Source organism: Panulirus ornatus, chromosome 6 (genome assembly GCF_036320965.1).
Source record: "Panulirus ornatus isolate Po-2019 chromosome 6, ASM3632096v1, whole genome shotgun sequence".
Taxonomy (NCBI): Eukaryota; Metazoa; Arthropoda; class Malacostraca; order Decapoda; family Palinuridae; genus Panulirus; species Panulirus ornatus.
In genome coordinates, this window is record NC_092229.1 from 17,068,799 (window position 1) to 17,084,144 (window position 15,346).

The 15,346-nt window shown below is 41.4% G+C and overlaps 1 protein-coding gene across 1 annotated transcript in view; it reads right to left on the bottom strand.

Moving 5' to 3' along the window:
* casp (Fas associated factor casp) overlaps window positions 1-15,346 on the bottom strand; it is a 174,978-nt gene that overhangs the window by 57,885 nt on the left and 101,747 nt on the right. Inside the window, exons 8-9 of the mRNA XM_071662658.1 lie at window positions 15,149-15,278; window positions 9,755-9,900 (exon numbers count right to left, since the gene is read on the bottom strand). Coding sequence (XP_071518759.1) covers window positions 9,755-9,900; window positions 15,149-15,278 — 276 coding nt within the window. The remainder of the gene's footprint in view (window positions 1-9,754; window positions 9,901-15,148; window positions 15,279-15,346) is intronic.

The window sequence follows — 15,346 nt, forward strand, 5'->3', positions numbered from 1 at the left end:
AATAGTCCAGCCCTTTAACCAAGTAATTTCGATGTTCAAAGAAGTGCACTGACCCTGTGGCATGCCACTGGTGACCCCAACTCATTTCGAGAATGCCCATCCAACCTGTGTCCCTTACTCCATTCCACAAAGGTCCTCTACCCAGTCTAGAAGTCTACCCTTTATTCCTGAGTGAGGATCCATCTTCTTAATCAACCTTTGATGTAGCAGAGTCAAATGTTCTCTTTCTGTGAAACCATGTTGTCTCCCACAAGAAGTTGTCCATTTTCCTTCTGATTTTCTTTACTAGTCTTTTAGATAACACAGCTTTCTTATAGGTAGGCATGAAATTTGCCCTCTTCTACTCCTTTGGCACTATGCATTCCTCTAACAACATACCAAACAATATTTTGAGTGGCCTATCAAATTCATCTGCATTTCCCTGTAGCACTTGTGGAAGCAATCAAGACTATAAGCCAGTGGTTCCCAATATGGGGTCCATGGACACTTGGGGGAGTGAGATATGCTTCAAGAAGCAAAAGATATATTGAAACTGAGCTGTTTTGTTGAAGCAGAATGCTGCTTTAGCACAAAATGTTTACTTAAAGCTCCATCATTTTAACAAGATCTATATGAAAGTAATGATTCAATCTTGTCAAAAAAAAAAAAAATAAGGGTCACTACTGATGAGTATACGTATATGTAATGCCTTACAATGCAGCCAAGTAGTACAACAACCTTACTAGGTTAAAACCCACAGCAATAAGCCTTATATGGGAAAAGGTGTTTTAACAGCCTTATTGTGTTTATGAATCTCAATACTTTCCAGACTTCTTCCCCATTTCATTAAATAGCCTAACCGTGTTGAGGTTACACATTCAGTGAAGAGTCTCCTTTGGCAAGGCTGTATCATCAGTTGATGAAAGAAGCAGTCTCACCAAAGAACTTTTCACTTCAAAGAAGTCCATCCTGTCCCTACTACTGAGTGTAGCACAACTCTTCTCTCCAAGTCTCATAGCCTGATTAGCTGATGAATATTTAACAATTCACTCCTAATGAATTTATGAAAAAAATTAAATCCCTTCTCATGTTCTTCATGATCACTTTTCCCAAATCAAACTATATTCTCTGTCTCCCTCTCGTCCCTTGGTATAACACCTCAAGTTGATATCCAGTTGAATTCTTGGCCTGCTTAAGTACTTTCAGGCTGGACAAACTCTCAGTCAAATGTAACCATCTCAGGACAATCCCTCATTTCTTGATTATATTTATCAATTCTCCTTCCTTTCACTACAGAAACTGCATCCATCAATTCTTTAGCCTTCAGTAATCTTTCACATTAATATCCAAAAGTCTCTCTTTTTCATGCCTACCAATTAACATGTAATTCAATAATGCCCTTTGACCATCTCTCCTACTCACATACATATACTTATGTATATATCTCTTTTTAAACCAGGTATTCCCAATCACCAGTCTTTTCTTAGCACATAAATCCACAAGCTCTTCACCATTTCCGTTCATAACACTGAATACCCCAAGTACACCAACAATACGCTCAACTGCCACATTACTCACCTTTGCATTCAAATCACCCATCACTAATACCCAGTCTCATGCACCAGAACTGCTGACACACTCATTCAGCTACTCCCAAAACACTTGGCTCTCATGATCCTTTTTCTCATGACCAGGTGCATAAGCACCAATAATCACCCATCTCTCTCCATCCACTTTCAGTTTTACTTACATCAATCTAGAGTTTACTTTCTTACACTCTATCACACACTCCCACAACTCCTGCTTCAGGAGTAAAGCTACTCCTTCCTTAGCTCTTGTCCTCTCACCAACCCCTGACTTTACTCCCCATACTTTTCCAAACCATTCTTCCCCTTTACCCTTGTGCATCGTTTCACTCAAGAGCCATATACATACACATACACAGACATATACATATATACACATATACATATTCATACTTGCTTGCCTTCATCCATTCCTGGTGCCACCATGCCCCACAAGAAACACCATCGCCACCCCCTGTATCAGTGAGGTAGTGCCAGGAAAACTGACAAAAAAGGCCACATTCATTCTCTAGCTGTCATGTGTAATGCACCAAAACCACAGCTCCCTATCCACATCCAGGCCCCACACACCTTTCCATGGTTTACCCAAGATATTTCAGATGCCCTGGTTCAGTCCACTGACAGCATGTTCCAATTCATTCTATTCCTTGCATACCTCTCACCCTCCTGTATGTTCTGGCCCTCTTCACTCAAAATCTTTTTCACTCCATCCTTCCACCTCCAATTTGGTCTCCTGCTTCTCTTTCTTTGCTCCACCTCTGAAACATATATCCTCTTTGTCAACCTTTCCTTACTCATTCTCTCCATATGTCCAAACCATTTCAACACACCCTCTTCTGCTCTCTCAACCACACTCTTTTATTACCAAACATCTCTCTTACCCTTTCATATAGCGTTAATGGAATGGCCTTGATAAGGGCTTATGTGCCCATGCCATCTCGGTTAACATAAAATAAATAAACAAATAAACACTTACAAACAATGAACAGTAAGTATTGGATTTTTTCTTTTTTATGGCACCAGTCATGGACAAGAGACCACATCAAGGCCGAGCCTTAATTGGAATGGGGAGAGAATAATGAAACAGAAAAAGCTAATACAAGGGAAAGCATTTATGAATTTTGGAGGAAAAGAAAAACCTATCTCTTAAAATGAGCCAGTTCATAGTTACTGGGTAAGACATGAGAAGGTAGTGAGTTCCAAAGCTTTGACGTATAGGGAAAGAATCAGTTATCAAAACGGCCCACACCCTTAAGTTGCCAATGGCCACACAGTAATCATGTGATGCAGTAGCTTTCTGAGTATTGCATGTTCTACCTAGAATGGGGGCGCACACGCAGAAAGCTCAGGGGAGCACAAACCAAAGTAATACCTATAGAAGAGGGAAGTGAACCAACTCTGTGCTATATGGCAAAAGGGTCAAATCTGAAAGTTAGGCTAGGACAGTTTATTAGTTGGACCACTTTCGACTCTGTCAAGTAAGGATGCAGAGCTAGAACCACCCCAGTACTCCATACAAGGACGAATCAATCCTTTGTATAAACAGAATAACTGTACAGAAGAGAAGAAGTTTCAACATCTCATCAGGACACCCAGTTTTTTAAGGCAGACTTAGCTATTCCCATAATACAAAGATTTCCATGAAAGAGTGGATGTTACAGTAATAACATTTATGTTCATTGAGTCAAGAGGTGGAATTACAGAACCGTCAAAGGAGAGATGAGAGCTGTGAGGAGTTTTTGATAGATAGATGGGTAGAAATTGGGTCTTGGAGGAATAAGCTTAATTAGATTATGTTTACCCCACTGAAATATCCTGTCCAAGACTGACTTTCTTGAGGAAGCTGAGTCAAGATGAGATGCAGATCAAGTGAAAGGAGAAGTAGAATTGATGGATGTGGATGAATGCAGTGTTGAGCTGTTAGCATATGAGAGCATCTGGTTGTTTGTGGAGGAGAAGAAATCATTGAAAAAAAGGAGAAAAAGTAAAGAGAACACGACAGAACCTTGAGGGCCACCACTGTTGGTAGAAAAAATGGGGAAGGCTGATCCATTAACAACCACAGAGATAAATCAGCTGGAAAGGAATTGAGATATGAAGGAGCAAAGTGAGGGAGGGAAGCCAGAAGAGAGCAGCTTAGAGATGAGACCCCAATGCCACACCCTCTCAAAAGCTTTGGATATGTCAAGGGCAACTACACATGACTCCTAAAATTCTTTCTGGGATGATGACCAAACATTAGTGGAAAAAATATCACCAGTGGATCTCGCCTTAATGAAGCCATACTGTTGATCAGAGAAAAGACTGATTTTCAAGGTGTTTAAGGATACGGGAGTTGAGAAGGGATTCAAAGTCTTTGGAAATGGTAGATGTCAAAGCAACAGGATGATAGTTAGAGGGGTCAGAACAGTCACCCTTCTTAGGGATAGGATGTATAAATACATGCTTCCAAGCAGAAGGAAAAGTTTTGGGTTTTAAACAGAAACGGATAGGACAAGCAAGAACAGGTGTAAGTTCAGAGGCATCTTCCTTCAGTACATGGGGATGGATGCCATCTGGACCATAAGCCCTGCTTGTATCCAGAAAGAGAAGCACTTTTCAGACAGTCTGAAAAAGATCATGGAAGAAGCACAGGATTAGTAAGAGGAGCATTAGGGGGTGAAGGAATGTTAGAGTCATCCAGAGTGGAGTTAGAGGTGAAACGAGAAACAAAGACAGTTGTTTTGTCTATGGGAGAGACAGCTAAAGTACCTTCAAATCAGAAAAGTGAAGGGAAGGTAGAATGACAGTTGTTAGAGATGCCCATAGCTAAAAACCAGAAAGACCTATCAGTGGATAACGAGGAAGGTTATTACACTTCCTTTGAATAAAGGAATGCTTTGCCTCACAGATGACATACTTGCAGTGATTATGGATAGTGAAGCTGAATGGAAGCCAAAGGAAGGAGAGTTTTTTCCAAGCCTAATATGCCTCATCTCTTGCCTAAAGGGCCTCAGAACAGGAATGGTTGAACCAAGGTTTGGATGAAGAGGGGAATAAAGGCTTTCATTCCTGCAAGAATAACCTCTGCTAAGCATCTAGCAGGGACAAAAGCATCACCAATGAAGAGACAATAATTTACCCAAGGAAAGTCAAAAAGAAGTTATGAAAATTATTCCAGTCAGCTTTGTTGAGGCACCAGTATTTGCACTTAGAGGGGGCTGCTGTAGGGGAAGGTGTCATTAGAACAGATACATTCATGAGGGTGTGATAAGATGAACCACTGGGGGCTAGATTGTGTATGACAGTGGGATGGACTAGAGGTGAAAAACATATCCAGAATATTAGGAGAGTGGTCGCAGCGGTCAGGAATATGGGTAGGGTGGGAGATAATTCGCTCTAAATCATTGAGAATGGAGAACATGAGGGCTTCAATCCCTCTACCATCCATATGGAGGGAATTCATCCATTCCCTATGGTGAATATTGAAATCCCCTAGGTAAGAGATTTTGGCTTGCAGGTGAAAGGATGTCACAGTCTCACTACAGGAGTTTAGACAGTCGAAAAAAAAATATAGAATTTGTAGAATTAGGAGAGTAACAGGTGAAACAATGGAAAAGAGTGGTAGTTGAGAGACAGACCTTGAGCCTCCTAACATCAAAGTGTGGGGACTCAAGGTCCTTTGAACTGGAATCATGAGTGGAGATTATAGTTGGATAAGAAAAAGGGACTAGTCAAAACATTAGATAAATGTGCATAAGTGAGAAGTGCAATCATATGAGAGGCTAGACAGATGGTGTTCAACAGAGGAGAGGTTACTTGAGACCATGAATGTTGTTACAGTAAGTAGAAAAACAGGAAGGTCTAACAGAGAGAGAAAAGTCATGGGAGGAGCTGGCACTACTACTGCCACAGCCCTCCCTCTCATTGACAGTGGAGTCATGCAGAAACCCAATGATTCTTAGTATCCTATGATGCCAGGGAATAGGGGCCATAGATTTGTTGGACTCTGTTATAATATTTAAAAATGTTAACAGTGGACAGGAGTAGGCTAGAGTACTTATGTGGAAAAGAAAAAGCAAGGTTTAAGTAGGTTTATGGAGCTTGTAAGGAGAAGATGGTACAACGAACCTGGTAGTCCCATTTTAATGAGGCAAAAAGTAAGACCAGAAATCCTGACATGGAGAGTGTAAGATGGTTCTGGGCACCACTTTAATGCTCCTCAGTTGGAATCACAGAACATGAGAGGTGTGGCATCAAACACAATATGACTGAGAGAGATGACCAAAGTGTGCCGACATCGTTCAGATACATGAAGAGAATGAGCAGTGAAAGATCAACTAAGAGGAGTTACATGTCAAACATGCAAATGATGGAAGGATGGAATGAAATGGCTTTGTGGTATCTGGACCTAAACATTTAGAAAGGTGAGTGGCACACAATGCCCATGATGATCTGGATCAATGTGGTATAGACAGTGGTGACTTGCTGTCAGTATGCTAAACCAGGGGATATGGTAAACCAAGGAATAGTCTATGGAGCTTGGCTGTGGATGGTAGGCTCTAGTTCAGAACATTATACATAACAGCTAAACAGTGGATACGTGCAAGACTGTTGTGCATTTGTTCCTGATGCTACTTAGCTAAAGCAAGTGAAACAACCATGTAGACGAAGACAAAATAAGTATGCTAAGTAGGCCTATGTGAAACTCAAATAAGAGGAGAATACTGTAAATGAACAATGATACCAGAACTATGCAAAAAGCTTTAACCCTAACTTGTTTGCGCTTGCACTATGCATCTGTAAAGAAAATACAATAGTCATCAAATTATCAGTTAAAAAATTACATGGGCATAACTATGAACACATCATCCACATGCAAGTCATATGGCTTCATGAATGAAACGAAAGTGAGTGAGTAAATAAGAAAAAGGTTGCTGTAAAATATTAGAAAAAGACACATCCCACTCGTATAGCTGAAAGTAGAATAATTTAAGACCAACAACTTTTTTCATACTTGTTTGCAACTTCCTGCTTTAGCAATGCAGCCCCAGTAACAAACAAAGAAAGGCCTCATTCACTCATATCTATTCTCTATCTGCCATGTGTCAAGCACCAAAACATCAGCCCCATATCTATAACCAGGCCCAGTAGGCCTTTCTGTTGTTTCCTCTGGCTGCTTCAAATGCCCTGGTTCAGTCCAATGACAGTAAGTCACCACCTCTATACCACATTCTTCTAACTCACTCAATCCTGTGCATGCCTTTCACCCTTCTTCATTTTCAGGCCACAAGTACTCAAAATATTTTTCACTCCATCCTCCTATCTCCAATTTGATCTCATCCCTGTCAACACCGCTTCTGACACATGTATCTCTTTGGTAACCTCTCATCACTCATTCTCTCTACCACAATCTTCATATTACCACACCTCTCTCTTACCCTTCCATTACATACTTGATTAAACGACCTCATGCAACATAATGTCCTCACACATTTCATTTCCAACACAACCACCCTCCTGCACACATCCTAATCTGTAGCCCATGCCTCACATCCATCACTGGGACTACTATACCTTCAAACATACCCATTCATCCACAACCTGCACTCTCATACGCATTTTTGCTCTCCCAGATAATGACCTCTATCTCCACACTTCCTCAATGCTCTCAGAACTTTCATTCCTCAATCTCCCTATGAATCTTCTATTGTCCCAATAACTGCCATGTCCACTCCCAGGTATCTAAAATACTTCAATTCATCTAAATATTCTCCATTCAAATTCTCACTCAACTAACATGTCTCTATGCTGCTAAACTTAATAACCATATTTAGTCTCAACTTCTTCCCTTCACACACACTCCCAAACTCAGACACCATCTTCTGTTTCTCAAGCAAATCTGACACAAGTGCAGTCTCAGCAGTAAACAACAACTGACTTACTTTGCATAACCCCTCACTCACTACAAACTGCACATTCAAGTCTCTCCAAGACCCTTGTATTTACCTCCCTCATCATCCCATCCATAAAAAAAAATTTAGCAGCCATTATAACATCACACAACCCTGCTGCAGACCAACCTTCACCTGGAATGACTCACTGTCCTCTCTTTCTACTTCCATATATGCCTTACACTCTTGATAAAAAATTTCCCACTGCTTCTAGTAGCTTTACTGCCACATCATGTATTCATAAGAACCTACACAAGACATCTCTATCAATCCTACTGAATGCTCTCCCAAAATCTATTTATGCCACATACAAATGCTCCTTTTTCTCTAATATCTCTCACACACACTCTTTAAAGTGAACACCAGATCAACACCTCCCTACCATTCCTGCAACCAGTGTTCCTCCCCAATTTGATACTCTATATTTGCCTTCATCCTCTCAATCAGTACTTTCCTACCTTACCAGTACACTCAACAAACTTATACCTCTGTAGTTTGAACACTCACCTTTGCCTCCCTTGTCCTTATAAAATGGCAGTATACATGCATTCCAAGGATCCTTATGCACCTCACCAAGGTTCATACATACACTGAATATCCTAGCTAAACAATGAAAAAACAGTCATCCCCTTTCTGAACTACAGCTGCCTTGCCACATTTCACTTTATGCAAGGCTCTCACCACCTCTTCTTTCATCACAAAACCACTTTCTGTGCCTCTCTCACTTCATATACTCACCCAAACACTTGATATCTGCCAACCAATCATCACACATATTCAATAATCCTTGAAAATAATCACTCCATCTCCTCACCTCATAACTACCTGTTATCACTTCCCACTTTGCCCCTTGACCAGTGTTCCCATTTTTTCTTTTGTTTTACTCAAATTATGGAGATCCTTCCAAAGCATGTTATTCTCCCTTTTTCAATTCCTGCATCTTCCTCTTAAACTTCTGCCATTTTTGCCTGTATGTCTCTTAATCATTTGCATTCCTTCTCTATAAGCACCACCCCTATACCTCTCTTTTCTCTTTGCTAGCAGCTTTACTTGGCCATCCTACCACTCACTAACCTTTCTCACCAGCCCACCTCACACCTTCTGCATGCCGCACACCTCTTGCACATGCCAGCACTGCTTCCCAAAATATCTCCCATTCTTCATCGACTCCCCTTGACTTGTTTATTTCTGCCTTTTGCCATTCTACATCTAATCTCTCCCGGTATTTCTCACATTTATCTCCTTACCACACTCATTTACTTTCACCACTCTCTTCAGACTCATATCATTTCCTTTTCCAAAAACTTCTACAAATCCTCCCCCCTTCCATCCCCCAAGTAATGAGCAGACATCCCAACAGCTGTCCTGCTCAACACATTCACATCCAAGAGTCATTCTTTTGCACGCCAGTCAATTAGTGTGCAATCCACTAATGCCCTCCTTCCATCTTTCTTACTTACCCATGAATACTTATGTCTCCTTTCACACACAATCACCAAACTTTTAAACCTTCTCTTTTTAAACACAATCACCGATCCTTTCTTACGACACAACCCTAAAAGCTGTTCACCATTGTTAGTCCCAATATTGGGTACACCATCTCCCTAATCATACCATCTCCTGTCACATTACTCACTCTTGGCATCAAAAATACAGGCACACTCACTCAGCCATTCTTAAAATGCTTGCCTCCTACCATCCATCTTCTCATGGTATGAATGATCACCCATTCCTCGCAATACACTTTCATTTTTACCCACATCATTCTGAAATTCACTTCCTTACATACTTTCACATATTTCCATAATTCCAACATTAACTGCAGTGCTGCTCCTTTCTAAGCTTTTTTTTCCCTTACACCAACCCCTGACTATAACCCTAAGACATTCCCAAACCACACACCAACCCCTGACTATAACCCTAAGACATTCCCAAACATTCTTCATCATTGTTTCACTCAGAGCCAGAACTTTTAAATTCCTTTCCTCAAACATGCTATTGATCTCTTCAGTCTTCTTATCTTGGTTACATCAACACACATCCAGACACCCAAGCCTGAGCATTTGAGGAGAATGTGCATTCCTCACTTAGCTCCTTCTGCTCTATCTTTGAGAACTTGAAATACAAAGAAAGAGTTCCAGCCCCCCACTCCCATCACTCTTAATCACTTTCTACTACATACAAGGGATATGAGGGTAGAATTCTTTCTCTCCTACCCCAAGGATAAATGAAAATACAGGATACAAAAAGACATACAGTTTTAGCAGGAAGCTGAACAGATTCTTTGAGAGCATCTTCCAAGGACCCTTGATAAAACATGGGGACACAACTTCCATAACGGTTCCGGAACTCTTCACAGAAATGAATGACACCCATTACTTCATCTTCAATATCTGCTGGGACTGAAAGAGTGAAAGACACATTAAAACTAATACAAATTAAATAAAAAGTATTTATATGCAAATCAATCTATACATATTTATCATACCTGCTCACCATTCCCCACATGAACATGGTAGCATCAAGAACAGACAACAGAGCCCTAAATGGAAAATTCCTCACTTGCTCCTTGCTCTGTTCCATCTTTTGGAAAGTAATATAGGATGGGAGGATTTCCAGCCATCCACACCCACTCCCCACCACCTAAGACATGCAGGGAATATGTGGGTAGTACTCTTTCTCCCCTATCCCCAGGGATAATATATAAATCTTTTTTCATACATATTCACCATTTCCTGCATCAGCAGAATGGCATCAAGAACAGACAACTGAGCCTTAGAAGGAAAAGTCCTCACTTGGTCCCCTTCTCTGTTCCTTTCTTTAGGAAAAGTGAAACTGGGAGGGAGGAATTCCAGCCCCCACTCCAACCCTTTAAGCCGCATCTTAAGATATGCAGGGAATATGTGGGACGTATTCTTTCTCCCCTATCCTCAGCTCATGTATGGATGTGAGAGGATGGGCCTTCTTTGTCTGTTTCCTGGCACTACCTCACTGATGCAAGGGGCGGTGATGCTGTTTCCTATGGGGCAGGGTGGCGCAGGGACTGAATGAAGGCAAGCAGGTATGAATATGTACATGTGCATGTATGTATATGTATGTGTATGCATATGGTGATATGATGTGGAAAGGGAGCTGTGGTTTCGGTGCATTATACATGACAGCTAGAGACTGAGTGTGAACGAATGTGGCCTTTGTTGTCTTTTCCAAGCGCTACCTCGCACACATGAGGGGGAAGGGGGTTGTTATTCCATGTGTGGCGAGGTGGCGATGGGAATGAATAAAGGCAGACAGTATGAATTATGTACATGTGTATATATGTATATGTCTGTGTGTGTATATATATGTGTACACTGAGATGTATAGGTATGTATATTTGCGTGTGTGGACGTGTATGTGGGTGGGTTGGGCCATTCTTTCGTCTGCTTCCTTGCGCTACCTCGCTAACGCAGGAGACAGCGACAAAGCGAAATAAAATAAACAAATAAATAAATATATATATATAGAGTTGATAGAGATGCTCTGTGGAAGGTATTAAGAATATATGGTGTGGGAGGAAAGTTGTTAGAAGCAGTGAAAAGTTTTTATCGAGGATGTAAGGCATGTGTACGTGTAGGAAGAGAGGTAAGTGATTGGTTCTCAGTGAATGTAGGTTTGCGGCAGGGATGTGTGATGTCTCCATGGTTGTTTAATTTGTTTATGGATGGGGTTGTTAGGGAGGTGAATGCAAGAGTTTTGGAAAGAGGGGCAAGTATGAAGTCTGTTGGAGATGAGAGAGCTTGAGAAGTGAGTCAGTTGTTGTTCGCTGATGATACAGCACTGGTGGCTGATTCATGTGAGAAACTGCAGAAGCTGGTGACTGAGTTTGGTAAAGTGTGTGAAAGAAGAAAGTTAAGAGTAAATGTGAATAAGAGCAAGGTTATTAGGTACAGTAGGGTTGAGGGTCAAGTAAACTGGGAGGTGAGTTTGAATGGAGAAAAATTGGAGGAAGTGAAGTGTTTTAGATATCTGGGAGTGGATCTGGCAGCGGATGGAACCATGGAAGCAGAAGTGGATCATAGGGTGGGGGAGGGGGCGAAAATTCTGGGAGCCTTGAAGAATGTGTGGAAGTCGAGAACATTATCTCGGAAAGCAAAAATGGGTATGTTTGAAGGAATAGTGGTTCCAACAATGTTGTATGGTTGCGAGGCGTGGGCTATGGATAGAGTTGTGCGCAGGAGGATGGATGTGCTGGAAATGAGATGTTTGAGGACAATGTGTGGTGTGAGGTGGTTTGATCGAGTAAGTAACATAAGGGTAAGAGAGATGTGTGGAAATAAAAAGAGCGTGGTTGAGAGAGCAGAAGAGGGTGTTTTGAAATGGTTTGGGCACATGGAGAGAATGAGTGAGGAAAGATTGACCAAGAGGATATATGTGTCGGAGGTGGAGGGAACGAGAAGAGGGAGACCAAATTGGAGGTGGAAAGATGGAGTGAAAAAGATTTTGTGTGATCGGGGCCTGAACATGCAGGAGGGTGAAAGGAGGGCAAGGAATAGAGTGAATTGGAGCGATGTGGTATACAGGGGTTGACGTGCTGTCAGTGGATTGAATCAAGGCATGTGAAGCGTCCGGGGTAAACCATGGAAAGCTGTGTAGGTATGTATATTTGTGTGTGTGGACGTGTGTATGTACATGTGTATGGGGGGGGTTGGGGAATTTCTTTCGTCTGTTTCCTTGCGATACCTCGCAAACGCGGGAAACAGCGACAAAGTATAAAAAAAAAAAAAAAAAAAAAATATATTTTTTTTTTCAAACTATTCGCCATTTCCCACGTTAGCGAGGTAGCGTTAAGAACAGAGGGCTGGGCCTTTGAGGGAATATCCTCACCTGGCCCCCTTCTCTGTTCCTTCTTTTGGAAAAAAAAAAAACAAAAACAATATATCCTTGGGATAGGGGAGAAAGAATACTTCCCACGCATTCCTCACGTGTCGTAAAAGGCAACTAAAGGGGACGGGAGCCGGGGGCTGCAAAACCCTCCCCTCCTTGTATTTTAACTTTCTAAAAGGGGAAACAGAAAAAGGAGTCACGCAGGGAGTGCTAATCCTCCTTGAAGGCTCAGAATAGGGTGTCTAAATGTGTATGGATGTAACCAAGATGTGAAAAAAGGAGAGATAGGTAGTATGTTTGAGGAAAGGAACATGGATGTTTTGGCTCTGAGTGAAACGAAGCTCAAGGGTAAAGGAGAAGAGTGGTTTGGGAATGTCTTGGGAGTAAAGTCAGGCGTTAGTGAGAGGACAAGAGCAAGGGAAGGAGTAGCACTACTCCTGAAAGAGGAGTGGTGGGAGTATGTGATAGAGTGTAAGAAAGTAAACTCTAGATTGATATGGGTAAAACTGAAAGTGGATGGAGAGAGATGGGTGATTATTGGAGCATATGCACCTAGGCATGAGAAGAAAGATCATGAGAGGCAAGTGTTTTGGGAGCAGATGAGTGAGTGTGTTAGTAGTTTTAATGCACGAGACTGGGTTATAGTGATGGGTGATTTGAATGCAAAGGTGAGTAATGTGGCAGTTGAGGGAATAATTGGTGTACATTGGGTGTTCAGTGTTGTAAATGGAAATGGTGAAGAGCTTGTAGATTTATGTGCTGAAAAAGGACTGGTGATTGGGAATACCTGGTTTAAAAAGAGAGATATACATAAGTATACATATGTAAGTAGAAGAGATGGCCAGAGAGTGTAATTGGATTACGTGTTAATTGATAGGCTCATGAAAGAGAGACTTTTGGATGTTAACGTGCTGCGAGGTGCAACTGGAGGGATGTCTGATCATTATCTTGTGGAGGCGAAGGTGAAGATTTGTAGAGATTCTCTGAAAAGAAGAGAGAATGTTGGGGTGAAGAGAGTGGTGAGAGTAAGTGAGCTTGGGAAGGAGACTTGTGTGAGGAAGTACCAGGAGAGACTGAGTACAGAATGGAAAAAGGCTAGAACAAAGGAGGTAAGGGGAGTGGGGGAGGAATGGGATGTATTTAGGGAAGCAGTGATGGCTTGTGCAAAAGATGCTTGTGGCATGAGAAGCGTGGAAGGTGGGCAGATTAGAAAGGGTAGTGAGTGGTGGGATGAAGTAAGATTTTTAGTGAAAGAGAAGAGAGAGGCATTTGGATGATTTTTGCAGGGAAATAATGGAAAGGACTGGGAGATGTATAAAAGAAAGAGGCAGGAGATCAAGAGAAAGGTGCAAGAGGTAAAAAAGAGGGCAAATGAGAGTTGGGGTGAGAGAGTATCATTTAATTTTAGGGAGAATAAAAAGATGTTTTGGAAGGAGGTAAATAAAGTGCGTAAGACAAGGAAACAAATGGGAACATCAGTGAAGGGGGCTAATGGGGAGGTGATAACAAGTAGTGATGATGTGAGAAGGAGATGGAGTGAGTATTTAGAGGGTTTGCTGAATGTCTTAGGTTTACTCCAAATGCTTCACATGCCCTGGTTCAATCCATTGACAGCATGTCGACCCTGGTATACGGCATCGTTCCAATTCACTCCATTCCTTGCGCGCCTTTCACCCTCCTGTATGTTCAGGCCCCAATCACTCAAAATCTTTTTCACTCCATCCTTCCACCTCCAATTTGGTCTCCTACATTTATCCTCTTTGTCAATCTTTCCTCACTCATTCTGTCCATGTGACTAAACCATTTCAATACACTCTCTTCTGCTCTCTCAACCACACTCTTTTTATTACCACACATCTCTCTCACCCTTTCATTACTTACTCGATCAAACCACCTCACACCACGTATTGTCCTCAAACATCTCTCTTCTTAAATCAGGTATTCCCAATCACCAGTCCTTTTTCAGCACCATTTCCATTTACAACACTGAACAACCCATGTACACCAATTATACCCTCAACTACCACATTACTCACCTAGGGGCTAGAAACTCTCCCCTACTCGTATTTTAACCTTCTAAAAGGGGAAACAGAAGAAGGAGTCACGCGGGGAGTGCTAATCCTCCTTGAGAGCTAAGATTGGGGTGTCTAAATGTGTGTGGATGTAACCAGGATGAGAAAAAAGGAGAGATAGGTAGTATGTTTTTTTTATTTTTTTTTTATGTTTGAGGAAAGAAACCTGGATGTTTTGACTCTTGAGTGAAACAAAGCTCAAGGGTAAAGGGGAAGAGTGGTTTGGGAATGTCTTGGGAGTAAAGTCAAGGGTTGGTGAGAGGAAGGAGTAGCACTACTCCTGAAGCAGTTTTGGGAGTATTTGATAAGAGTGTAAGAAAGTAAACTCTAGATTGATATGGGTACAACTGAAAGTGGATGGAGAGAGATGGGTGATTATGAGAAGAAAGATCATAAGAGGCAAGTGTTTTGGGAGCAGCAGAGTGAGTGTGTTACCAGCAGCTTTGATGCACGAGACCAGGTTTTAGTGATGAGTGATTTGAATGCAAAGGTGAGCAATGTGGACTCGGAATAATGTTGTTAGTGATGGGTGATTTGAATGCAAAGGTGAGTAATGTGGACTAGGAATAATGTTGACAGATAATCAAATGTCACACTGCAAGTGCTGAATTCAGTTTAAAATTTTTTATGAACAATAATACAAAATTTTATCAGCTCTAAGTACATAAAAGGAAAGTATGACAAATAATAAATCATAGGCAGAAGTGTCACTTACTCAAAGTCTGTGGTTTTTTGGTTGTAGGAACATCCATCATGTCAAGGAAGTCATCATCATCATTTAAAAGTTCTGCAGCATCTTCAAATTCATCACCAGAACTATTTTCCTCCCCAGTCTCTACTGATGTCTGAAGAAAGGTAAAAGGAAAAATGCTCTGTTGAATCTATTTCCTCTGACACTAAAATCTAATGCTTT